General features: G+C 40.0%; 1 protein-coding gene across 1 annotated transcript; it reads left to right on the top strand.

The window, feature by feature from the left end:
• The first annotated feature begins 1,617 nt into the window (after positions 1–1,617).
• On the top strand, positions 1,618–26,233 carry LOC108801535 (transmembrane 4 L6 family member 18-like). The gene is made up of 7 exons (XM_018573424.1): positions 1,618–1,669; positions 2,878–3,017; positions 10,678–10,773; positions 12,526–12,668; positions 13,315–13,495; positions 16,172–16,241; positions 26,193–26,233. Exons 1-7 carry the CDS (start codon positions 1,618–1,620, stop codon positions 26,231–26,233), a joined length of 723 nt encoding a protein of 240 aa, XP_018428926.1.
• Positions 26,234–27,427: the final 1,194 nt, after the last annotated feature.

The raw sequence follows: 27,427 nt of genomic DNA, 5'->3' as shown, positions 1-27,427 counted from the left end.
ATTTCTTCCAATTCAGTGGTCAATACTATAAACAAATAAAGGGGACCTCCATGGGAGCACCCTGGGCACTGGGCATGTGGGAGACAGAGGATGTGTACGTTAATCATTTGTATCTGAGCCATGCGCACGTCATTATGATTTGGGAGGGCTCACAGGAAAGTCTGGAAAATGTTGTGCGTGAACTTAATGTTAACAATAAAAATATAAGATTGACGTACAAGGCAAGCCAACATGAAATCCCCTTTCTGGATCTTCTAATAAGGATAGAAAATGAGGAACTAATAACCAGCACTTTTAGAAAGAAAACAGCAGCGAATACCATTTTACACGCCACTAGTCACCACCCGAAAACCCTGATACAAGGAATTCCCACTGGCCAGCCCTACGGGTCAAACGAAACTGTTCCCTAGCCTTAGGAGAGAATCTGACGAAATGTATAACAGATTCAGAGAGAGGGGATACCCGCACAGAACCCTGAGCAAGAGTAAAAATAAGGTTAATAAGAGAACCAGAACAGAGATCCTAGGCGAAGGAGTAAAAACACAAGAAAGCAAGAATTTTGTGGGCCCGGTCCGCATGATAACACAATATGGCTCAAAATGGGAGGAATTAAGAAAAATTCTGCGTAAACACTGGCACATACTACACTTGAATCCAACCCTGGGAGGAATGGTGGGCCCATGTTCCCAACTAGTAGCCAGCAGAGCTTGCAATTTACGGGACCAATTAGCCTCCTCAGAATACAAATCAAGCACAAGAGTAACATGGTTGAATAACAAAAGAGTCAAAACTGTAAATCCTTCCATACAAGCGATGGGAAGAAAAGCTATAATATAAAACAATGTATTAATTGCACAACAAGCAGGGTTGTCTACCAACTGGAATGCCCTTGTGGCAAATATTATATTGGTAAGACGAAACGTCCACTACGTGTAAGACTGGGAAAACATCTTAGGGATATAAAAAATTACCATAAAAAACAGAACAAATTGATAGCCCTATTGCCCAACATTTTTATACCTGTAAATATCACAAAGGAAACCCGGAAGCTTTAAAAGTGAAGGGAATCTATGTGCTAAATTTATCAGCAAGAAGGGGGACTTTGACAGAATCCTTAAACAAAAAGAAAAAATTTGGATGTATAAGCTGGATACCCTAACCCCAAAAGGATTAAACACGGAGTTTAACTTACATGTCTTTTTATAAGTAAAGTGAGAGACTCCATTCTTATACACTCAATGTAATAGATACACATTGAAATATCAAATTACTTGGTACTTTCAAGTTGTAACGGTCAATTACATATAGCAATGGTAATGAGTAAGAATTATCTTTGGTTTTTAAAGTTTGAATCACTTATGAATGAATTATATGAAAGTAATCATGTGTAGCCTACACGCCAAATAGTGAAATACTTGTGTGAAACCAGTGGGGGTTAATGGATGAGGGAATTACCTATAAAAGGGCGTACCTCTACCCCATGACTACGTCCTGACGAAGCCCCAAGAGGAGGGGCGAAACGCGTCAACGTTTTCGGATCTATGTCTGTTTGGGTTATCCTGAAGCACCGGGGAGGACACTGAAAGATTCAGCATGGATTCAAAGACAACAACCTGAATGGATTATTCGTCTTCCCAGACGCTGGACACTGCATACAAGGGGAAAACCGGTTAGTACCCATTACGAAACAATATTAATCACACCGATATATCAAAAAGATCTTCTCATATGGAGGCTGAAATCAAACACTGTGTGAAGCATTTGGGACTATACGTTATGCTGGCTACCATAGCATTTACTTACCTTGTCCCTCGAGCCGTGCTGTGTTCTGCGGCCGATGCCGGCTTCCAGCTTCCGTCTTTTGTGAGCGTACGCGTCGCAGGGGGCGGAACCGGTGGGATATAAAAAAAATGAAAAAAACGACAAAGACGAAAAAAATTTGTAGGAAAAATACACCGAAAAATTACATAAAAATCATACCGCCAGGGAGGTAATGATTGGCTGTCATCCTGTGGGCAATCTAAATAATGAAAGGACTGATCTTGAAACTGAATCATTAAGATGTTTTTGGGCGATAAAACACATGCTTATGGGATTTAATCCACAGGTGTGTTACATATACGCAGGTTGTGGTTTGAGGGATAACCTTTCAGGAGTGAATGTCTGCACATGAATGACAAGACAACGTTGTCAGTTTTTAAAGCGGTGTGGGGTTATGGTGCTATAATCACTCATGCATATAATTATGTTTAACCAGTTGACATCCGCGGTGTTAAACCCCCTCATTGCGGAGCCTGGCCTTGGGGCAGCAGGGAGAGTAAGTCCTGCCCTGCCTGCTGCCCCCTCAATGAGATGTCACCTGAGGCTGCCTCATTATGGGGACACACCTAGCTGCAGCTGTAGTGACACTACAAATCCCATCATGTCTCTGCCTCTGGGAGTCATGCGTGTGGCTGTCAGGGTCTAGCAATGCTCATGGGACATGCCAAGGTTGAGCACCCCTGGTCTAACCCTTATTCATGCAACCCAATAATTGAAAACAATTATTGTGCCTAGAGATGCACTTTCTAAGTAGGCACACTATAGTCCCCACTGTGCAGCAGCAGGCCTATTCTCCTCACAGGCTTCCTTTAAACTGGTAGTACAACTCCTGTACCTGTGATTACACAAGCCCCGAGGAATGCTGCCACTATCAGTTAAGTGTCTGTTTGATTTTGTGAAGTTACTAAGAGCCTGAATTGTTTGTTCAAATATCTCAGCAACCGCCCTGTCCTTAGAGAAGGTGAAGGAGGCACAGAGATATTCACCAGACAGGCCGGCACATTCACTGCCATCTGATCATGTTTCCAAAGAGCTGTTCTGTGTATTCAATCGTAGCTCTCATCCCATTGGCAGTATGGAACATTGTTATCAATATCCTGCTATACTTTCCTAATGGAGATAAAACATATGCAGCAAACAACCAGCTCACCAATTATGTCTGGTACTTTCAAGGAATCTGTTTTGGGGGTATAATGGTAAGTACTGTATAGTCTGTCACTCGTTTGCATTAGGCTTCATTCACACTTGCCGCTTGTTTTTTTGTGCTCTATATGCAGAAAGAAATCTGTCATACTAGAGGCTGTTTTTACGCTTCTAGATGCTTTAAATCACGGGTGTCAAACTCAATTTAATCGTGGGCCGCATCAACATTATGGTTGCCCTCAAAGGTAAGGTAAGACTATATAAATGTATCTAATCTTTATCATAATTGCCTCTGCATTTGATTATCACTGGTTTTAGTAATAACTTAATACCTAGATCTGAAAGTAGAAGTCCAGGAAATGGCCTGGAGAGCCGGATTCGGCCCCTGGGCCTTGAGTTTGACACATGTACTTTTAATGATGGGATGGGCGTTTATACGGGTTTATGTCCATTTACATGCACATGCGTTTAGATGCACCAGGTACCAAATCCTAGCATCAAAACATGTGTACATGTGTTTAAATGTGTTTACACACATGTTGTTGGGTTTAGAAGTTTAAATCAATTCCTAGCCACATATGACACAGATATACTGTCTGCAGATAAGAGCATCTAAATGCAAGGTGTGAATAGATCCATTGGAAATCATTACATGCATATACATGCGTATATAGAAAATATTTGTAAATGCTTATAAACGCTTCAAATCCCATAAAGTGTGAATGTAGCCTACAAAGGCATGTTTTAACATCATTTTAGGACATTACCATTACTTTTTGCAGTTGACCACCACTATCATTTAGCTGTAACCAAGATTTGGCTATAGCTAGGGGATACAACTGCAGCATTTCACTTGAGCCGGCCATACACTGTTAGATGTTTTTTTGGGTTCAGCCTGCGAGCTGTAGAAAGCATCTAACAGGTTCCTCCATTCATGCTAAACGGTGAGGATGGACAACTCTCCTACTCCAGCTATTGTATTTTGACAGCCGGTGCCCACTGCTATCAAAATACCTGAACAGTGTTTTTGCTGTCACTATTCGGCCAAAGAGTTTCTTCCCAGCTGGATTTTGAGATCAAAGGTTGTCAGGCAGGAGACTGCCAACAGGGCCATCTACTGAGCAAATTTTCATTAAGCTATGGCCAAAATGTGCTCAGTGTATGACCAGCTTAAATATACAAGATGCTGAGAAGTTTAGAATATTCACACAATAACAAATGTGTAAAGATTCACTTCAATTATTCAATCATGTGAAGAGAAAAACCCTGTTTACTAATTTCATCTGCACATGCCTGGATCATGAAAGTGAATATTCCTGCAATGTATTTATTCTCAATTCCTTTAGTAAATTCGACTCTTTCTCTTTTATTCTTTTTAAACACTGATTGAGCTGAATGATAGTAAATAATACCAGGCCTTACTATATCTCTGAACTCTCTGAGGCTAGGTTCACACCTAGGCAATTGAGTGGTTGTCATGCTTTTTTGTTTGCGCACTTTTGCTTTAAAAATCGCACGGTTGTCACACGGTTTTCAACGCATAGAGATGTCCATGGGACCCAAACCACACGACAACCGCCTGAAAATAGCTCCTGCACCTTTTTGCGCTACAGGCGATTTCTACCGCGCAACAAATCTCAAAGGTGTGAACAGCTTTCATAGACTTTAATCCAAATCTCTGTTTTGTGCAATATTGTATTGATAAATCGCCTAGGTGTGAATATAGCCTTGGATGGGAAGGAGGGACACATTCTAGCACAATGCAGGACACGTCTTGCCACGTTCCCCTTGTTTAGTCCCCATTCACACCTAGGTATTTTGATGCTCAAAGCTAAGCGCGATAAAATGCTCAAAACAAAGAATACCATTCGTTTCTATGGCCCCTGTTCACCTGTAAGCGTTTTGTCACAAGCAGAAAAACGCCTGTCGCTGGAAAAAGTACATGGGCTACTTTTTGGCAGGTTACACCATTTTTTGGTCCCATAAACATCAACGGGAAACTTTGTGCAACCAAACGGGCAACAAAAGCAATAATTTCCCTGCACACTTACCAGCTGGCCTGTACAAATGACACTGCCTAGGGGCTAAAAGAGGGTTAAAAACAGAGGTTTTAGTTGTACAACTTTTGCAAAATGTGGAAGCCACTCTGCCTCATCAAGGCCCCTCTAATCTAATATATATGAGCCTCCATCTTGGAGCATATATAGCAAAGGACGAATTGGGTGCAGGTTCACCAGGAAGTAGCCCAACCTCCTTAAAGGCGCAGGGACACACCAGAAGCCCCGCACATCACAATGGCAGATGATGCCCCCAGTGTGTCCCCACACCAAATCCAACAAGTGAAACAAAAATGTGCAACAAAACACATGAAAATGCTTAAAACGCACATTTTCAGGTACTGTCTTTCCAATTGAAAAACAAAGCACTGTAATCTGCCAAAAAGTAGTTAATGTACTTTTTCCAAATACAGGTATTTTTTTTTGCTTGGGACAAAATGCTCAGGTGTGAACAGGGGCCACAGAAATACATGGGATTCCTTGAGTGTTTTGTCACACTTAGTTTTAAGCGACAAAGCGTCTAGGTGTGGATGAAAGTTTAGACCACAGAGAATCTATACATATCTTACCCCTTTTCCTTTATCCGGGCTCAACAAAATAACAAATACAGCCATTTAGAGGTCAGATAAAAGGTTTTGTGCAGGAAAATACTTTTGATAGTTAAATAGTACATTTTTATAGAACTCTATCTATCAAAGCAATAAGAGGGACAACTAAGGAAGAAGAGAACAAGCAGTCATTTGGCCCAGACCTAAACTCATAGGAGGACCTTTATCCCTTTGTGCTCTGGGGTGACCTAGATTTTACCTATTTTCTGTGTGATCCCACTATTACGCGGTAAACACCCACTCGGGGGCTGCAATACCCTTGGCTAATAGCCTTTATTGAGTTGTTGTGCATGCTCTCAACTCAAATAAGGATGACGCTGTGATCCTGGGACACAGGACAGAAATGTGAGACTGTCCCAGGTATTCTGGGCCTTAGCAAAGGATCAAGGTTCTCCTCTGTTAGCCTTCAGCGACATTTGTCCGCTTTAGACAAATTTGGGTCTTTAATGCCATTGTTTGCAGGTCTGTTATACATAAGATAAAAACGTTCCAGTGGGTTAAGGTACTAGGCGGCCCAACGAAGTCATCTCGTGGAGTTATCTCGTGGCCCAACGAAGAACTGATGGGGTGGTCATAACAATCTGGCCACTCAGTGTATATTGTGTGGCAATCCTATGGTAGAACTGAGGGTTGTAGTCACCCAGGACTCTCAGCCAGAGATGCTGAGCGTTTCCAGGAGGCAAGTTCTTTTACTGGGAAAGAGCTGACTTTGCGGCTCTTCCCAGGATTTCTGGATTTGGCATGGGATCCTGGAACTGGGAGATTTCTATAAGAATTGGGAGGGATGAAATCTCCATTCCTGGGTCCATCATTTAGTAGTGGCCAGCTCCTAATTGCACACCTGTGCACAGCCCTTATGGAATGGGTGCTGGCTAATGTTCTGGGCCCCACCTGTGAGTCAGGAGAACTCCACCCAGGAGTCAGAGTGGAGGCCAGTGCAGCAGGGAGCTGCGGGGTTGTGAAACCTATTGTGCAGGTTAGCATGAGACTGTCTGGAGGAACAGACAGTGGCCTGTGGCCTGTTTAACTCTTTCTTTGGTTATGTGTCATCCACATCCACCTGGAAGTTCCAGCACTTGTTGTAAAACAATATTTAGCTGTATGTATGACAATGACTATGATGATGAGCTTGATGTTGACTATTACCATGTACAGTAAACTCTCCAGTATTCAGCATTCAAGCAACTGGCACTCCCAAGCAACCGGCAAAAAAAAAAATCGAGGACATAATGTGTCCTCAATTTTTTTTGCCGGCTGTTTGATAGACATGTACATGCTAAAACAAAATAATAAATACATTTAGTTGCTAACAAATTCTCTGTTTACATCTTGCTGCCAGCCGGTGCCTAGATTCTGCAGGTGGCAGCTGAATGTAAACAACGCCAGGAGCAATAGCCAGTCTGCTATTGGCTATTTCATATTGCAATAGCAGGCTGGGTATTGCACCCACCCACTGCCTGCTGTCAATGCGGACGTGAGAGAGAAAGGGCATGGGGGGAGGGGGTTACTTGAGAGTTAATAGTAACTCTAAAGCAACTAGAAACTACAGTTATCAGGCATCTACCAATCCCCATGGGTGCCAGATAACTGGGAGTTTACTGTAGCTAGTCCAATGTTAGGATGAGGTTAGACCGCAGAGACTTCTATAAATGTTCTGAATACTGTATATATTATTGAAATTGAATTTTTTTTAAAAAAATTGATACACAAGTTTATTGGCTTATAAAATTGTTCTGGCGGTGCCCAAAGTCCGGCATTATAATATGCTCATTAAATTCTGTAGGGGCTTAGCTGAAAAACTAGTTAAAATAAGAATTGATAATGTTTTTACAGCAGCAATTCTAATAGTTTATTTTTACTTTGTCCAGAAAAGTGACAGATGAAACTTATATTATGCTTGTGCTAAAGGAGGGTATAGAAGGGTAAAATTTTGTATGGATGAAATTTATTTCGGAACATTTGTTCGACTTTCTAATAGTTGATGGGGTCAAATTGATGATTTATTTCAACTGCAGTGATGAAAAAAGTCAAATGAGCAGAATGGAAAATATTTCTCCATCAAAAATGTTTTTAACAGTGAATGTGTTTTTTCGGGAAACTCCATTCATTCCAAAATCAAATATTACATTGAAACGAAAAATCAAACAAAATTTTGAACAACATTCTTCAAGTGTCTGATTGCATTATGAAATGTTACGACGAGATTTTTTTGTACAAACGTTCGTTCGAAAATCTGCCAGTGTGTACCCTAGTTTATGCCTGTTCATGGTTCTTATAATTCTTCCTACTCTTTTTACACAATGCAAGTTATCAGAAGACAATTTACTTGGTAAAACTGAAAGTGTAATCAAACATGCGTTACAATAAAAAAAACCTCTACAGTATCATTGCCACCTAGTGGTCAATCTGAGGTACATGCACACCAAGTGGTCTTGTTCCGGGACTTGAATTATAGGGAAAACCTGCCCTTAACGCTGATAGACTCATTTGGTCTTTCTTGAGATGGAAATTTTTAATTTCCTTCAAATAAGTTTATAAATAAAATATTAACGATAATATTAATATAAAAAAAACCTCACCTTGATATTGATAGCACAATAAGTAAACTTGTTATAAAAAAATGCAATAACTGCCACTGCTGATCTCCCTTCAAATATACAAGTAAAGTCCCAGCATATACTATCCTGTTATAACATTAGCATTGTAATACATACTATAATTGTTTTAGATAATGCAATAAAAGTTTGCTTGAAAAAATCCCTTTTATGTAGGGGGTGCTGCCTTCTGTCTGCCCATCAATTTCAGCAAAGTCCTGGATTTTCAGTGTGCTTTGGGTCTCTTTCCCTGCTGCTTGATGTGTTGCAATAACGATTTATCAAGACTACATAGCCCATAATGCATTGCTTTCAGCAACCAATGATAATGTTACATTGTTCAGAAGTTGAGTTGGAGTTCAAAAGGCAGGTTCTGTGAGAGTGATGACACAAGGAAGTGCATATTCACAGGGCTGAGCGAAAAATTGTGTCAGTGCAATGAGGAAGTACATCCTATGGGCATCCTTAATAAGTTTACAAGCTTCTAGATCGATATGGTTATTATGAGGGATTATGACAGTGTACATTTGAGAACAGGCCCTCTATAAATAGCCTAAGTGTAGGAAAACCTAAATCATGTTAGTATGCTTAGATTGGAGTTTGTATTTTATATGAAACAAAACTACTTCCAAAAGGTCTTTTCACACGTGTGCGCTTACTATGTGAGACTTGCCAAACTAGATATCTGCATACAAGAAAGCACAGGCATCTTAATGCACATTGTTGACCATTTTCAGTAAAGTAACTAAAGGTTTCCTGTTTGTAATTTTTTTTTAAGCATTTTTAGTAGATATAGGTTTATCAAAGAGGGAATGCCAGCTGTAGGGGGCAGATCAGCAACCATCTCACTTTTTGACATAGAATCCTCAGGTGAGGTTCTTGCAGAAGCTTATCATATTCCTGAGTGAGGATGTAATCATGCCAGTAAAACCATGTCTGTTTGAATTGTTCTTCACGATCATATAAACAATTAGTGCATCTAAAAAAAAACATGAAACACACAAGATGCATGTGCTGAAAATATCCATACTTTATATAGCGCTGCACTTTCCCATGTCCTCTCCTTCATGGATGCAGCTCTTCACTCACAGCATACTTGAGTCACTCATCAAGCTAGGACTCCCTCCAAAACCTTCCTTGAATATGCCTTGTGGAGCCAAGCATTGCTGGATTGGAGCTAAATTTAAGTATGTTACCAGGTGAGGTGCAAATAATCATTAATTACTTGCCTTAATCTGTGGTCACATGACATGAGGGGTTCATGTTTTCTATATTCTTCACTGCAGAAGAGAAGGGTGCTTTTTGAGGTGTCCATATTGCTACCTGTGTGACCTAAACACTTCCAATGGGTTGTCCAGTGGGATTGGTAGGTGCAGGCATCAACTGAAATGCTGAATCCTAAAAAATACGTAGATTCAAATATGATTTGGCATAAGAGGAATAAAAGAATGGGCCCATGATTTAACATATATGACCTCGTACTTTGGAATAGACAGACATCCATTTTTCTTTTTGTCCTTGAAATCTGATGTCAGAACATGAGAGTATATTAGTGTGAACAGCTGTTACGAATGTCTAAAGAGTAGATTTGTGCTTTTTAAAATAGGTTGAAGTATGTCAAGTTGACATTTACATGACTTAGTAGTTTGATAAAGCCATATTGAGAGTATAGAACCTCATTACGTCATTACGTCAATGTATAGTGAGAATAGAACTTCAAGATATATGACTTTATAAGGTTAGCTTCTAGTTATTTTAAAGTAAGAATATGGATATAAGGAGAGGGAACCTTTAAGGAAGCACGCACTACATCGTCGCGCTACATACGACATTCACGTCACAAGAATAAGAAGACTTTGCTATTATGGCTGTTGAAGACTATTTTTGTCTTGAATCTTAACAAGCCAGAAACACTTACAAGACTTTACACGAGGTGACCTCAGGGATCACTCTACATTAACTTTGAACTATATATTAATTATTCATTTGTTTATATATTTGTGCTATATCATTGCATGCTATTGACTTTACGCTATATAATTAAAGTCACAAGTTTTCATTCAACTGGACATGATTTTATGAAGATTATATAATCACCTTAAGACGCTTAAAAACATAAGGGTCATTCAAGAAACAATTTCTAACAAATCCACTGGCCATCCTTCCCGGAATTGCCACTGGAGGGACATGAAAGGGGAAGTAAGCTAAATAAAATAAGCATTAAAAGGTAATTTATTTTTTAAATATGCTGAATGGGTGAGGGGAGGGTATTAGAGAGGTATGGGAAGGTGGAGAGCTTTGTTTGGAGATGGGCATTAAGGCAGCCCATTCATTTTCTAGGGGCTGGAAATTACCAGCAAAGGAACAATAACTGGTCATGTACCTTTTTGTTTTAATGCAGCACATACAACACTTATATATCTGCCTCACATACATTTCTTTTATATATTACAGATGATCATTATAGCCACAACACTTTTACTGGTGGATTTCTACAAATGCTGTACTCCTTGCCACTCAGGGAAAAAGAGATATTATGTACATTTTCCAGTAAGTACAGATCTGATCTATTACCTTTTTTTCCATAAAAAGTAACTTTATCCATATCTTTAAAATAACAACAAAGGCACCTTTAGAAATGTTAGTAATGACAATCTACAAACACATACTAATAGATAATTTCAAGCTTTTCCATTTTTGTGTACCTTGTTATTCTTTTCCTCCCTATTCTTCTCACAGTGGCCATTTTTACGAAGGGAGGGTTAATATATCTACCTTTACTTCCTGGAACTCTGGCACATGTGACTAGGACATGTGACCATGCACAACATCTCAGTGGAGGAAAATGCCTTTCCCTGACATCTCATGAGATTACAGATGAGAGTTGCCAGCAATTCTCTGCTGATGTAACCTTCCCAGAATGCAATGCTTGGGCACAGATTACATCATTTGTGCCAAAGTGGACCAGGAAGTAGATGAACTCTTTTTGTAAGTCAATATAAAATATGTTTGTATATCTAATGAATGTAAGATGATTTTATACAGTATCAGCACGCAAAGCTGCATACTTATGTGATTTTTAGTGAAAGAGGATAAAGGTCCACTTTAAATTTGAACATGGACCTTGTTTATAGTGCAGGAAGAAAAAAATATCTGCCTTCCACAAAGGAAACATTTGATTGATTTGGATCATTCGTTTTCATTGCAGCTATTTTAACACAGGTGGTGAGGGACAGTTATTTTTCATTTTCAATAATTTTCCACATCAAGCAAGATAGTGTTTGTAAAAAAAAAACACCCCTGCAAGGGTTAACTGCTCATGTTTCTCTAGGGGAGCTGTGAAAGGTACTTTTATTTACCTGATTCCCTCTCCCGCAAACTCCAGGACTGGCACCCACAGTATTTTCCCTCCTCTGCTATGGCGGTTGGAGGCCCACTAATGTTATCACATCTAACGCATGACCCAAAGCCCTGCATTATACGTCAGGACACAGAGGCACAGTCCATAAGCCAGAGAGTAGGGGAGAGGGGTGCAGGAGGAGGGCAGATCAGGTAAGTAAATATCCTTTACACAGGTCCCATAGACATTAATGGGCAGTTAACCCTTACAGTGCCGGGATAGTCCCACTACAAGGGCAGTTTTTCCCCCCAAAGATAGGCTTTAAGTTATAGTTAGGCTTTTGGGTTAACACTATACTGTGCACATAGACTTATATTTATTACAGAATCTGCAGTTTGTTCCACAAAGCAAAACACAGACGCATATCATGGCACAACTATTGATTGCATGAAAGGGCAAAATGTGTCATGCTGCGCTTATTAAAACTTTGAAATCACAGGCTCACACCAACATTGATCCCATGACCAAAGTAAATGTAGCTGAATGAATTACAAAATGAGTCACTTCTGTGAATCTTAACATTGTGTTAACACAGGTGCATTAACGCAAAACACATATTCTTAATGGGCCCTAAAACTATAACATGCTTCAGAGTACAACTTAGTAACCAACTTCGCCATTGAGGAAACATTGTTAATAGCATCTTTGACCTTTTACAGAGGGCAGCTGATGCATGTAACAGAGGAAATGTAGTGGGACTATTGGGCCATTTCAAACAGAGACAACCATAAAGCTCTACACAAAAAGCCTTGGCCTAGAAAATGTACTACATTGTAGTTCCTACTGGCAACACAATATTCTTTTTCTTTCTCTATGTTTGAAAATCCTCCAGTTAAATATACATAGATGTTCTGTTGAAGTCAAACAGTTACTTCAAACTCTACTGTATTGTTGTGTTTCAGAAGCTGGTATCCATGACATTTGCTGCCCTGGGTGTGTTGTTTTCAGCTTATACTTTGATCATCTCCGCTCTGGCCATAGCACAAGGTCCATACTGCAAGACAATAAATGGATGGGAGTACCCATTTATCAGCACTCCAGGGGGGTACGGCATTATTTTCATACATACAAAAGTATAAAAACATTTACTACTGTAAAACAACAGTTGTCCTGACAAAGAAGAAACATACTGATGGTGTCCCTCTAAAATTAAGAAGACACACAAGAGTACCTTGTCATTTCTCTTCTCATCTCGGTGCTCACTACTCCTTACCAGTTTACTAACAGTACTTGTTTTTTCCTTGTATGACCCCCAGGGCCAATCTTTAAATAGTGTTCCCCCCATTCATGCAATGTTAACTTACTTATGAAAACATACATTCGTACAGTGTCCAGAAAACGGTAGAAAATAGCATACAGAACATTATTTTAATTGATTTGTGTGACAGTTGAATGCTTGCAAAAGAGTTAAATGTGTTCAGATAATGAAACACGGAGCACCATTCAACCCCCTGCCAAAGTTTTTCTGCCTGTCTCTGTTGCCCATATGGCCTTTTTACAAATCTGGTCCAGGCATCCTTGAGTGGGCCGACCACATTTGCTAGTGGAAATGGCCAGATCTTAGTAGTCTTAGGTGATGATACAATGGAGGACATAAACCCTCTACTGCATGCTCTGAAGACAATAAATATGGTTGCACACACACATTTATTATAATAATATAACCTTCCTGGTTCTTTGTGTTTTTATAGGTATCTTTCAGATTCTTCCACGTGGTCACAGTGTATAGAACCTGGCAATGTGGTAGAATGGAACCTCATCTTATTCTCCATCCAAATTGTTCTCAGTGCTTTACAAGTAATTATTTGCTTCTGTAATGCAATATGTGATCTAAAAGATGCATTTTGTGGGTCTCACAGGATCCTAATACAGGTAAATGGCAACAATATTTATTTACCAATATCAATATACTGTATATATAGAGAGGATCCCACTTATATCCTAGACTAAAGAAACCGATATTATACAAGATACTTTCTAATTCAATGTATATTTTAAAGCTCAACTCCAGGATAAAAATAAAAAACCTCCCATCCCTCACCCCTGCTAATTGCTAGGTTGTAAAAAAAAAAAAAAAATGTTAACCTTAATTCATGATCATGCTGGATCCTTCTTCTGGGTGTCCATGTCTCTGCCTGTGTGACATGGATAATTCCCATTGGCTGTCCACCATAGGTGTCCTCTCAGGATGCAGAGGACTGCAGACATCAGTCCGAGGGGGGGTGGGGGCAGCCAGCGAGGATTATGGTGCAGCGCTGTATTAGCCGTCCTTGACAGCAAAAACAGCAACGGTGAGGGATCTGGATGGGGGAACTCAGGTGAGTATAATTTTGTTCAAAAGGTAAGAAAATCGTAGGGGAACAGATTTCTTCTGGGCACATATGTAGCATGATTTTCACCCAGTTTTTTTTTCACAATCTATAATGGATATTTATTAGGAATGAACACAAACAAAGTGTATCGGTAAGAAATATAAGTCAAGGCAACTGGACTTGAAGACGTTTTTTGGTTATCCAACCAGCTTTCTCAATTCAGATATACCATGACCTGGATGAATGAGAACCTTCACAGACACAAATAAAGTGGTTATGATGTGTGAACTTTGCTACCTTCTTATTGTTTGACTGTCATTTGCATTGCATCAGGACAAATATATTTACATTATTGGTAGTACTTTGGTAGCATGTATAATAATTTATGGAGTCCAGGAATGGCAACAGTTTCATGGTTTTAGTATGTTTCCATGCACTTACTGTGTAAAGTTATTTATTTTACATATAGTTTTGTAATTAAAGGGGGAAAGAAATTATCTTTGTATAGTTTCAGATTGTGATTTCTTAGATTTTATACTTATATAGTCAGTTACTTTCTAAGCTAGGTATATTTTCTTCTTCTTTTTCTCGTTTCATTTATATTTATATTACATTCATATGATATATTATTATTTGTTATTATTAAGAGTTTGATTTGTTATTTATATGATGATTATTTTCATGATTTGTTATGTGCCATAGAGAAACTTACATTTACACACACACAGTAATATTATTTTTTTTTCTTTTGCAGCCTGACAACATATGAAATATGAATTTACAAACAGATGAATCCTGTTATTCTTTCATTCCAGAGACACTACTTTTATTTGAAAATGTTTCTTTATAATATGGAAGTGCAAGTTGTAATGCAGTGCCAGTTAGTGTGTTTATAATGTACACTAAGGATATGCATTGTTGTTACTCCCTCTCGTGGTTGATTCCATGTAATACTTATACAGGATAATGTACTAGTATTTTTTCTGATATAGCTGAGCAATTTAACCAGTTGCTGCTTATCTTGTACATCACATGGAGTTCAGTTTGATGCAGATGGAATGATTTCCAAAAAAATGGAAGATTGTTCAGATGCATGAGTGCAGTGAAAGCCTCTGGCTTGTATTTCATTGTATTACATATATCTTGATGATACAACTAACTCCAAAGTATTTGTTTTCTTTTACAGTACCATACATTTCTGTCCTTATTCATTTAAATAACACTATTTTCATTCTCAATATTATAATATTTTTTTTCTTCCTTATAGTTTTTAATAAATGCTCTCTGTAATTTTTTTTTTTATTTCCCCATTTAAGACAACTGCCCCTCCCTCCTAAACTGAACTGTATATTAGAATACCTCTGTGCAACTTCTGTGTATCACTGAATGTACAGGACATTTACATGGAAACAATAATGTGACGTACACACTATCACCTGCTCTGGAAGTAATTAATCCAACAGATTGCCTAACAAAACAAACTGTCACACAATCAATGCCATTTACATAGTTAAAGATGTTATCCTATTGTCATGTGCAATTTCTTTTGCTTACTACAAAACAAAAGATTGCACTATTATTGTCTCTAATTAGAGATTGTCATTCTATAAACAGATATTACTCCAGTATTTATGTAGCACATCTAATTTCCAATCCAAGTGGCACAAGAGTAAGTTAAGAGGAATCTCTCTTTTTTTTTAAATCAGATAGTATTTATTGACATTTTCAGTTTTATACATCCATGAAATAGTGCAAACCGAAAACAAGATCTTACAGTCTCATATTACTGCAAATATAAGCATGGAAATAAAACGGACATACAGATCGGTAAAAAAAATAATATAAAGAATAACATTTTTTTAAAAACATAAAGAAAAAATAAAAACCTGAACAGAGAAAAATAAAAACAAAAAAACTTAACAGCAGTGAACCCCTACCACAGGGATATATCTATCACTTCAGTCCTTTCTATTTCACACTGAACCAAGCATAAAGAAAGAAGGTATCAGGGTACTGATGGGACACCTGACGCATATGTGCTAACAGGGTAGTACTGTCATTGTGAGAGATGAGTGTATATAGTGCCAGCAGCTTGTATGAGGGGAATCAAGTAGACAACGCCGTGGGGTGGAAAAACAACCATTTAGACCAAATTGAATAAAAACGGTGCTCTGATTCCCTTGACTGGTAGGTAACACGTTCAAATTCTATAACTCTATCCAGTTCCACCATCCAGTTAGAGATTGTAGGAGGGGACGATGAGATCCACTTACGTAAATTAATGCGAGTGGCGGTGAAAAGTGCTCGTCTGAGAGCCAACAATAGGGGGGAATCAATTTATGGATCATCAAAGACACCCAAAAGGCAATCTGGGGGGAGGAAACCAACTGGACATTAAAAACAGAATTGAGGGTGCGGACGACCTCTAGCCAATAGCGCACTAGCTTAGGGCAGCGCCACAGCAGGTGGATCAGGGATCCTTGGTGGAATCCGCATTTAGGGCAGAAGGGGTCGTCTCGGTATCCTATTCTAAAAAGGAATTTCCAGAGTGCGGTATATCGTGTGGACCACAAATAATTGCGTCAGCCTGTGAGTGGCTGAGAGGGACACCTGGGAAATATTCTCCAGGACCTCATTCCAAATGTCATCAGCGCCCAAATCATCTTCCCATCCCTTTCTGCATGGCAATGAGCATTGAGATGCAGATATGATCATAAACTGAGAATAGATAAAAGACATCAAACCCTTAGTTTTTACATCAGAAAGCAACGAGTCAAAAATTGGTGTAGGGGAGAAACCTGGAGCCCCTGGGAGAACTGTGATCGAAGTGCATGACACACCTGGAGGTACCCAAAATAATAGTTTTTATGTAAATGAAATTCAGTCTGAAGGCAGTGGAATGAGCGGAGAGCACCTTCCTGGTATAGCTAGTTGACAGTATAAATACCTGCTCTATGCCAGGATTGAAACCCCTCCAGTGGAAGAAGTTCAGGTAGGTTGCCGTTTCTCCACAAGGGCGTGTAGCCTGTGGGCCCAGACACTCGCAACAAATGTTTAGCCGCATTCCACACCTGACCTATTTATTTTACAGTAGGGAAACCGGCATAAGTCTTGACATAAAGATCACTCTCGAGATACTTCACCAGGTCAAACCCCTCAAATACATAAAGTACTATATTAACCACTTCAAGACCAGGTGTTTAGACCCCCTTCCTGGCCAGGCCATTTTTCAGTATTCAGCCCTGCGGTACTTTGAATGACATTTATTCCGTCATGCAACGCTGTACTGAAATGAATTTTATACCGTTTTTTGGGAACAGATAAAGCTTTCTTTTGGTGGTATTTAATCACCACTGGGGGTTTTATTTTTTACTATATTAAGGAAAAATTATAAAAAATTTGAAAACAACGTTTTTTTTCTATTATATTAGGAAACAATGATTATTACCCATATTTTTGGTAAAATATAAAAGACGGGGTCACGTCGGGTAAATAGACACCAAACATGTCAAGCGTTAAAATTGCGCGCATCAGCGAAATCGCAAAAAACTACCATACCCAAAATTGACCATTGGCGACACTTTAAAAGCTTTTACCGCTCATCAGTTTAGTGTTATCATTGATTGATAGCCTTAGAATTATTGCTCTCATTTCGACGTTCGCGACGATATGTAACATGTGCGGGATAATGGGCGCAATTGTCGTTTTCGCACGTATGCGCACTCAACGCCTGTTTGCATGCGTGTATGTATGGGGGGAACTTTACATTTTTTTTTATTTTTTATAAAAAAATGTAACTTTACATTTTTGGGGGGGAAACTTTATTTTTTTTCCCTATTTTTCCCCCCACTTAACTTTATTGCTATCCCATAGGGGGCTAAGAAACCCCCTTATGTGATGGCAAAAGAAGTGACAGGTCCTCTTTATGGAGACATCAGGGGTCTCCAAGACCCCTAATGTCACCTAGGACCCCCCTGAAGAAGCTGATAAAGCAGAGATCTGCTTCATCAGCTTCTCTCCAGCATCTGAAGCTGGAGAGTGACACTAGAATGCGGAAGGGATGTAATATACAACACTTACGCATTCTGACAGCGGAGAGGGGACCGGAGGGAGTTCGTGTACCGATCTCCCTCTGATCCGCTGTCAGAGTGGCACTATGCTGGTCCCACTGAAATGTTCTGAATAAAATAATGAAAAGAATTTGAAGATCTGAATTCTAATGGATCATGCTTTTTTGTCTTTAAAACGTTGCATTGAAATGTAAAAGAAAAATTCAGACTTTTATTTAAGTTTTGTTTTTTTGTTTTATCAAACTATTTTACTTACAAATTTGTCCCTAGAGCTTTGTCCAGTGCCCTTCCTGCACTTTTGCTGTTCTTTCTGCCTGGAAACTTGAGAGCGTCCATGGCATCCAAAAAGCGTCCCTTTAGGTCAAAAGCAGTTTTAGACCAGGTAGAAAACAGCCATATTAAATTAGAATCACTTGCAGAATTGAGCATTAGCGATTCGTTGGGAAATTCGTCATCAGACACTGATGGGTAATAGGGAAAGTCAGGAAATTGTAACAATGATAGATGGGAAGGTTTGAAGCAGAGCAACTCTATGTTTATTAACCCCTTCGTGACGGGAGACGTACACTGTACGTCCAGCCACAAAGGGACCAAATGACTCGTCACGTACACTGTACGTGACGAGTTATTTGCTGCACTAGAAGGCTGCTAACCGCTGAGAATCAGCGGTTACCTTTCAGTAATAGATGTCTAACTATCTAGAGATCCATTACTGAAAGGGTTAACCTTTTTCAGACACCCGATACCTTAATATCGGGTGTCTGAGAGTCACAGCAAAGCAGACACACATGTCGGCTTTTGCCGGCATTCTGACAGCTCGTATAGATCGAGAGATATCTCTCTCAAGCTATACTGGCTTTTTTTTTTTATCTTTTGACTTTCAAGAATAGATACATAATGTTATGTATTAGACACATAATGTATCTATTCTTGAAAGTAGAATGTTTAAGTTTTCTGAAACATTCACTGACAGCTGAATCCTGAACTGCTGCAGGATCAGTGTCACTAACTTATTATCGGCTGTTCTGAAGTTTGAAGCAGCCTGATAATAAAAAAAAATATATTAATTTATCAAGCAGTAATAGTGAGATTAATTCACAATGACTGCCTGATATAATTAAATAAATAAAATTTGTCAGTATAAAAAAAGTGAAAAGTGTAAATAAATTTAAAAAAATAGTGAAAAGTGTAAAAAAATTAAAAATAAGGGACAAATAAATGAATGTATGTATTGCATTTTTTTTTAGCTGTGCTGGTTTTGTTAAAAAAAAATACTACAAATCAAAACTGGGAAAAAAAGTTTTTTTTTACGTTTTTTCCTCTTTTTTTAATTTGTATTTGTGCTAAGTGAGGCGTTAGACACACATATGTGATATAAATATATAGCCCTATCTGTCCTCTAAAAAACAATATATAATATGTGTGGGTGCACTTTGTAAGAAAGTATATTACTGATGTGGAAGAATCACACAGCAAAAATGTCAAAAGTGTGTCAGTCATTTACGAACAGAAACCAAAAACAAACTCAGTCATGAAGGGGTTAAATACCATAATTTTCTTCCCCTAGCCCTTTCCACTCTTTTTACTGGATCTCCAACTAAAGTCTTCTTCATTGCTGTCTGTGCCAGTGCAGAGGGTCCTCATAGACTTGTATGGGGATGTACTCTGGGGCTGGAGATTCCCAAGTATGGTCCCAGCCAGCTGGTCCCTGCCAGACAGCTACTTGGATAATAGTCTGGTAATGGATTTTGCTGAGGATTATGTGGGGGCAAGTGTGATTAAATTCTGACTGGATACAATTCATGTTGCTTTTTATCTTAGGGAAAAAAAAGTTTGTTAGGCTGGCCTTAAATGAGTGACAACGGCAAACAGTGCTCCCAGTTTCAAGCTTTGTTTGGGGTAATCAGGCCATTTTCACCATGTAGAGAGTAATAATGAGGACAATGTGGTTTTTAAACATATCAGGAAGAGTAAAAGATTTGACTCAGAACTGATTTTTATTTTTTCATAACAATTTTAGACAATTTATAATTCGTTCATTGTCCATGTGTCATTGCTATAGAATGCTTATTTTTTTTACTAGTTTTTCACTCCATCTTCCACTTTGGTTACTGAATTTTGTTTCTTTTTTTGATACATTTGCCAACATGATTTCTTGGAAATGTTGACACTTGCAACACAGATGACTGTAGAGAAACGCATACTCAATTATGGCGGATTGAAAAAATATAAACATAAATGTTATTGTAGATCCACACACAAAATAACATATAGGAACATGTTCAATAAATATTTCTATCAACTAATCTTACACACCTGGGACAGTTTAATTGATTGACGTAAAGTGCACATGAATACATTCATAAACTCACATTAGTACGGAGTATGTAAAATATTAAGTACATAATTAAGTACCTCAAAATGTTCTCTCACAACAGCTTAGCCCCTGTTCACACACCTGCGAGGCTGCATTGCAGGTGTGCTGCAGGATGTGCTGCATTGCATTGTGGTAGGGAAGCCCATTCATTTGGATAGGCTGTCTACAACAGGTAAAAAGCACTCAAGCACATTTTTTTTTAAATGTAGAGCCGCCATCAGGACTTCCCAGGTGCTGGTCTAATAAGTGTAGAATTTGGAATCGCATGTGGCATCGAACATGCTCCCTCACCATGGAAATGTGAACGAGGGCTTACAATTCACCAGGACTGAGCTGTGCTGTCTGCAAAAACACTTAAAGGGGTTCTAAACCCTCCGTTTTTTTTGCCTATATCCACTGCTAGCAAGCAGTAGATATAGGGAAAAAGTATTTTTTTTTAAAAACGCTTTAACAGCGGTTTACACTTACCCTGTTTTCGCCGCGAGCTCCCACCCGAGAATCCAAAACTGCTTGGGCGGCCGCAAAGCATCTTGGGGCGGGCGCATGCACAGTTTGGATTTTCGGGCAGGAGACAAGCAGAGACGCAAGGTAAGTCTATGGACGCGTGCACCTGCATGCAGACACCGCTGGATCGGAAGTGGCTGCAAGCAGAGAGGAGTCAGTGCTGAATCGGAGAGCCGCAGCACCGCTGGAGGGACAGATTAAAACATCAGGAAAGAAGAGGTAGATCGGATTAGGAGACATCATTTAAGATAAGTGCTAACATTAACATTGGGGGGAGGGAAAACATTTTTTGACTTTAATGTCACTTTAAATATGATCAATTTTTAGTAGAACCTTGCATCTATGCTTTCCCAATGCTGGTGGTCATTTACTAGTCTCTGCACCAGCAAAAAAAAGGCAGCAAAGGGATTGATTTCTCAAAGAGCTAGCAATCAGAATTAAAACATGGAGCTTGGCGGTGGTGAACTATATACAGCTCATCATTAATGGATAGGTTATACACAGAGGGAGGGGGAGGTAAAGGGGTTCATGTGCAGGATATAGTGGGATTATGGAAATGAAGTGGCTAAACTGCAGTATAGGGAGTTAAAGTGTTAATATACAGGTCAGATAGAGAGACAGGATGGAAATGTGATGTACAGTGGAGGAAGGGGGTGAAAAATCCTACCTGCTCCTCTTCCTCTGTGAGAAAAAATGAAGGGCTCCCAAATATAAACACTAGGGTAATTGGTCATCAGGGCAATAACAAGGTACGGATCCACTCTGATAGGCTCTGTACATTGTGTGTGTGATCAAAGCTATTCAATGACAGTGCAAATAACTACCATTGACAGGCATACTGGCTACCAGTCTTTGATTTCTCTGTAAAGTGCTATTTATAAACTGCATTCCAGAAATATGCCTCCACCTCTCCAGATAAAAAGGTATGGCAGTAGTAAAGGGGTGAAGTACAACTTCCTATTTGACCCTTATCTGTGACAGTTTTCAGCTTTCCCTATGCGTACCCCGCCACAACTTCCAATGCACTTCCGCTATGACTGTTTTGTGCCCACCTCCTTCTTTAACCTATTTCTGTCCAGCCGATTGTAAGCAAATGACTGGAAAGCTCACTCTTAGAGGCGGTTTTTAAATGTAATTTCCCAACGCCCGGCTTGTGCATGTGCCCCACATTGCTTACAGCCAACGAAGGCCGTTGCATACAAGAATTCTGGCTGCTATAGAGCTACTGAATCACTTTTATGGTGCTGGGGAGTGTGTGCCCTTCCTCCGCCGCTGCTGCTGGCACAGTGGCTCTCTGTGGCTGAATCACAGGGAGGTCAACACACTTCCAGTGGCTGACCTCCCCTATGATCACTGGACCCAGAAGTGATGTGTATTACTTCACCTCCGGTTTCAGTCTGTCATTTCTCCGGCTGCTGTGGTTGCAGAAGAAGCCGGTGAAGCATATCTCTGCTTCATCAGCTTCTTTTGGCTCCCTAGGTGACATTAGGGGTCCAATAGACCCCTGACGTCTCCATAAAGAGGACCTGTCACTGTATCTGTACTGTCACAAAGGGGGCATCAATCACTGGTAACGCTAAACTGATGAGTGGTAAAAGCTTTTAAAGCACTGCATATGGGAAATTTTTGATATGGTAGTTTTTTTGCGATTTCACAAGCACATGCAATTTTAAGGCATGACATGTATCTATTTACCTGCCGTGACCCCAATTTATTTATTTTTGTTAAATTGGGTAATAATAAATGTTTTATAACATAATGTTAGGTGAACATTTGGTACTTTTTTCTCTATATAGTAAAAAATAAAAAACTCAGTGGTGACTAAATGCCACCAAAAAAAACCTCTATCTATCCCAAAAAATATTATATAAAATTAATTTTGGTATGGCGTTGTATGACTGAATAAATATCAGTGGAAATACCTTTAAAAAAATGGCCTGGACAGGAGGGAGGCTTAACACCCCGGTCCTCAAGTGGTTAAAATGATGGGGCTGGCATAACCAAAAACCCTCTGATTCTAAGCCTTTTGGTCATTGTTTAATCACCTGCTGTCCGGCTGTTGTAATTAAACAACAGCGGCTTCTTGAATGTGGGTGGGCATTTGTAAACGTCCCATCCTGACCGCTTGTGCCCGCCTCTAGGCAGCGCACACGAGCGGGAAATCAGCTTGGAATGTAAACAGCCAGCGATGGCTGTTTACATACAAGCATTCGGGTGTCTGTAGAAACACTTGATCGCTTGTAATATGGGTGCGGGTGTGCTACCCCCATCCGTTGCAGCCGATGCTGTGATCCCGAGCTCCGCTGTGCCCGGTGTGAGTCCTGGACCAGCACAGCAGCTCTGCGACCAGAGATCAAACGGAGATCAGTACATGATCTCTGTTTGATCCCCTCCTGCTCTTCGGAATGCAGGAAGTGATGTGTATTACATCACTTCCGCATTCCGTTGTCACTCTCTCCGGTACAGAAGCCGGAGAGAAGTGGTGAAGCAGGTATCTGCATCATCAGCTTCTCTGGGGGTTCCTAGGTGACATTAGGGGTCTTTAAACTTAATAAAAGGGACCTGTGACTTCAATTTCACACATACACATGCAAACATGCGTCGAGTGAGCCTACGTGCGCAAACGATGATTGCATCCATTGCGCTGCACATGTTACATATCGCCACAAACGTCGCAGAGAGCAATAATTCTAGGGCCATCAATCACTGATAACGCTAAACTGATGAACAGTAAAAGCTTTTAAAGCTTAGCATATGGACAATTTTGAGTAGTTTTTTGCGATTTCGCAGGCAGGTGCAATTTTAAAGCTTGACATGTTTGGTGTCTATTTAACCGACGTGACCACGTATTTTATATTTTACCAAAAATTTGGGTACTAATCAATGTTTTATAATATACCATAGGGAAAACAGGTTTTTTAAAAAAAAAACTTTCGGTACTTTTTTCATTATATATATTTAAAAAAACAACCCAGTGGTAATTAAATACCACCAAAAGAAAGCTCTATCTGTCCTCCAAAAAATGGTATAAAATTAATTTCAGTACAACGTTGCCTGATGCAATAAAAAGTCAGTCAAAGTACCGCATCGCTGAACACTGAAAAATGGCCTGGACAGGAAGGGGGTATAAACACCCTGGACAGCAAGTGGTTAAAGGCCATGCAGTGTATTATGGTTTAAAATAATTCTACCGGGCAAATCTGCACTTAAATTTGCTGGGACCACAAATCTCAAACCCGCAGTATTTGCCTCAAACCTATGTAGAATATGTAATAGGTACATCAAATTCTTCTTTTCTCTTAAATTATCCTTTTTCTCAGTTTAAAATTCACAAGGACTGAGTGTACTATCTGTAAAATGCTTGTCCTAAATATAAACAATTTTTAATAGAACATTGCATAATATAGACTTGCAAAATGATTTTACTGGCATATGTGTTTGCTCTGATCAGCAAATAGGACTTTGATAGCAAAATTCCAGAGTGAAGCCAATGTTTTAGGAAGCTCAATGCTTTATAAATGCTGAGGTTCAGTCACTGAGCTCTGCTCATTACACTGGTACAATGAAGCTCTTCACAGTACACCTACACTGTGTATTGGTTGTTGTATGTGTTGTTGGCAAAGACAGGGAGTACTTCATTGGAATTCAAGAAATCAACTGGAATTATGCTCCTAGTGGAAAAAATATCATTTCTGGAAATAGCATTGATGATGATGAGTAAGTAATCTTTCTGACATTTTTCTCAAACAAACAGAACTCCGGACTAAGTGAGCACACAGTAAATGCGCCATGTGCTGTTATATTTTATTTGTTTAACTTGTAGGCTGAAGAAAATATAACACATTCCTCCATCAACACATGCAAGTGTTGATCGGAGAATCTTTCACTGTCTTCATTGTATTCTGACAGCAGCCGCCGGAATACCTGAACAGAGCTGGCAGCTCAATTGCTGCCTGCTCTGTTTGGTCGAAGATTTTCTGACCTGTTCTTTCGATCAGCCAATCAAGGGATGGTGCCCGAAAGGGTGCCAACAGCACCCACTGTGTGAATTTCGGCCATCATTAAGAACCGGCCAAAATTTGCATAGTGTTTAGCCACCTTAAGCAGCTCTACTCAATGCCAAACAGCAGCTGCAAAAGCAAAAATAAATCCTGTAATGTGTATAATATGGGGTCGAGTTTTGGACACTGCATTGGAAAAAGAACATAGCAGTTTTAGAGAGGGTTTAGAGGTGTGTTTAGTTCCAGAGCGTTAAAAGAAAATACAGCATGTACTAAATAAAAAATACATGTAAACGCATGTACATGCACCAGAATGCACTGGAGCACACTAGCAAGTCAATTGAGCTTAAAACGAAAGCGCCAGAATGCTTTAAAAATACATATAAAAAATGCACTTGACCACATTTGCAGAAATGTATCCAGATCTGGTCTAGACATGGTGTGAATGGGTCCTACATAAATATCTCTCATACATTTTAGAACAGCATGACCCGTGACTTATTTATATCATAACCAAGTAATCCTTTATATTCTACAATTTATTTAATATGTTAAAACTTTTTTTTTTCTTCCAGAAAAGGAATCAATAATTCAAAAGCTTTTTAAACGGATTCAGGGCAAATGAAACACATGAAAACACAAGAAGAAACTTTAAACTAGGTCAAGAAATGGTTTATTGTAGTATTTCAGCTGGTTTTTTACATGCTTAATATACTTCACTGAAATAAATCAAAGCAATAATAATTTATTTAAGCACAAAATCAATTTCCTAGTTGGTGGGTTTCTGGAATGGATGAAGTTTTTTTTTCAGAAATAAGTTTTTATTGAATTTTTTACAAAGACAAAAGAACATGGATACAATAACAGAAACAAAAAGACGCACATACAGCACAAAAACCCGCGGTCTCATCTGTGCAGCAGAGGGGACATCAGACAGCGCGGTAAAGTACGGTACCATTTACCGGTACACATTACAGTACCATTACATTAAGCAGTGCCTTCAGGGGGGCAGCAGTTGGGGAAGTATGGTACTGGAGTGCTCACTGTCACTGCGCTGGCCGGAGGGAGTCCCCTGTCATCCCCTTAATACAGTATGTCCCTGCAGGCTGATACCTCTCTCCTGCTCTTCAAGTTCCCCCTTTCATGCTACCACCAAACTAGGTCTTATTTTCGGGGTAGGTCTTATATTACAGGAATCTTGAAAAATAGTGCTAGGTCTTACTTTCGGGGTAGGTCTTATTTTCGTGGAAACAGGGTATCAGATCTGTCAGCTCTCTCCGCAATGAGCTCTTCTGATCTCATCAGGCGACACATCTCCGCTGTCCATTCCGCAACTGATGGGATGACAGTGGAGTTCCAATGGCGAGGGATTAAGGCTCTAGCAGCAACGATAAAGAATCTGAGCAGAGATTTCTTCACCTTAGAGATAGAGCCCGGAAAGACCGTTAATAGAGCCATCTCAGGCGTAATGTGCAGATCAATAGAAGTAACTCTGGAGTAGACTGTGAGACAGCTTGCCAAAGGGGCAGAAGCAGAGTGCAACTCCACCACACATGGGCCACCGTGCCCGGTCCAGCCCGGCATCTCCAGCAGTTGTCTGGGTACGTGGGGGAGATCTGGTGCATTCTGACCGGGGACCTATACCATCGGGTCAGCAATTTAAAGTTCCGCTCTTGTGCGTAAGTCGACATGCAGAGTTTATGTGTAAAGCATAGGCATTTGTGACGGTCATCCTCCGAGAGGACGATTCCCAACTCCTGTTCCCAAGCGGAAAAGAAGTACAGGGAATCTCCACTGTGCGCGGTGATTAATGCTTGGTAAAGCAGCGAAACTGGGCGTTGGATTGGCAGACCAGAGGCGCATAGGTCCTCAAAAAAAGTGAGAGGCCTATGGAGAGTGCCCGACACAGACAATGCATCCACAAAGTGTCGGAGTTGGAAATAAGCCAGCCATGAAGATCGCGGAAGCGGGTTGGGGCCAGATAGTGATGCTAGTGGCTGTAAGGCTGTTCCCGACAGGCACTGAGATACATAACAAGGTTCAGAGACCTTCCAGCACAAAAAGGTGGGAACTCCATACCCTGCCGGGAAATCCGGGTTGGCCAGGATCGGGGTCATGGGACCCCGAGGTACAGATAAGTTATATCTGGGCATCGTGGTGTTCCATACCCGTAATACTTGGGGCGGAAAGAAGGGAAGATCCGAGCTTCGCGGTCGAAGAGCATTCGGTAACCACGGAAGCGTGAATAACGGCACCGGGGAAAGGTCGCTTTGCAGGGTGACCCACAATGCAGGATCGCTGGAGTCAAACCAGGCTGCTAAATGGGATAGATGGTTGGCCCTGTAACACGTCTCTAAGTCTGGAAGGGCGGCGCCCCCATGTTCCTTCCTCTTTATCAGGATAGTGTATCGCAGTCTGGGTTTCTTATTCCTCCAAATATAGCATAGGACCGCCGAGCGGATGCGCTTAAAGAAGCGGATCGGGAGACTTATAGGGAGGGTTTGGAACAAATAGAGGCATCGAGGCAGTAGGTGCATCTT

Source organism: Nanorana parkeri, unplaced genomic scaffold, assembly GCF_000935625.1.
Source record: "Nanorana parkeri isolate BGI_ZX_2015 unplaced genomic scaffold, ASM93562v1 scaffold2374, whole genome shotgun sequence".
NCBI classification, from domain to species: Eukaryota; Metazoa; Chordata; class Amphibia; order Anura; family Dicroglossidae; genus Nanorana; species Nanorana parkeri.
The sequence above is the reverse complement of the archived record's forward strand: the minus strand, read 5'-3'. Positions and strand labels throughout refer to the sequence as shown.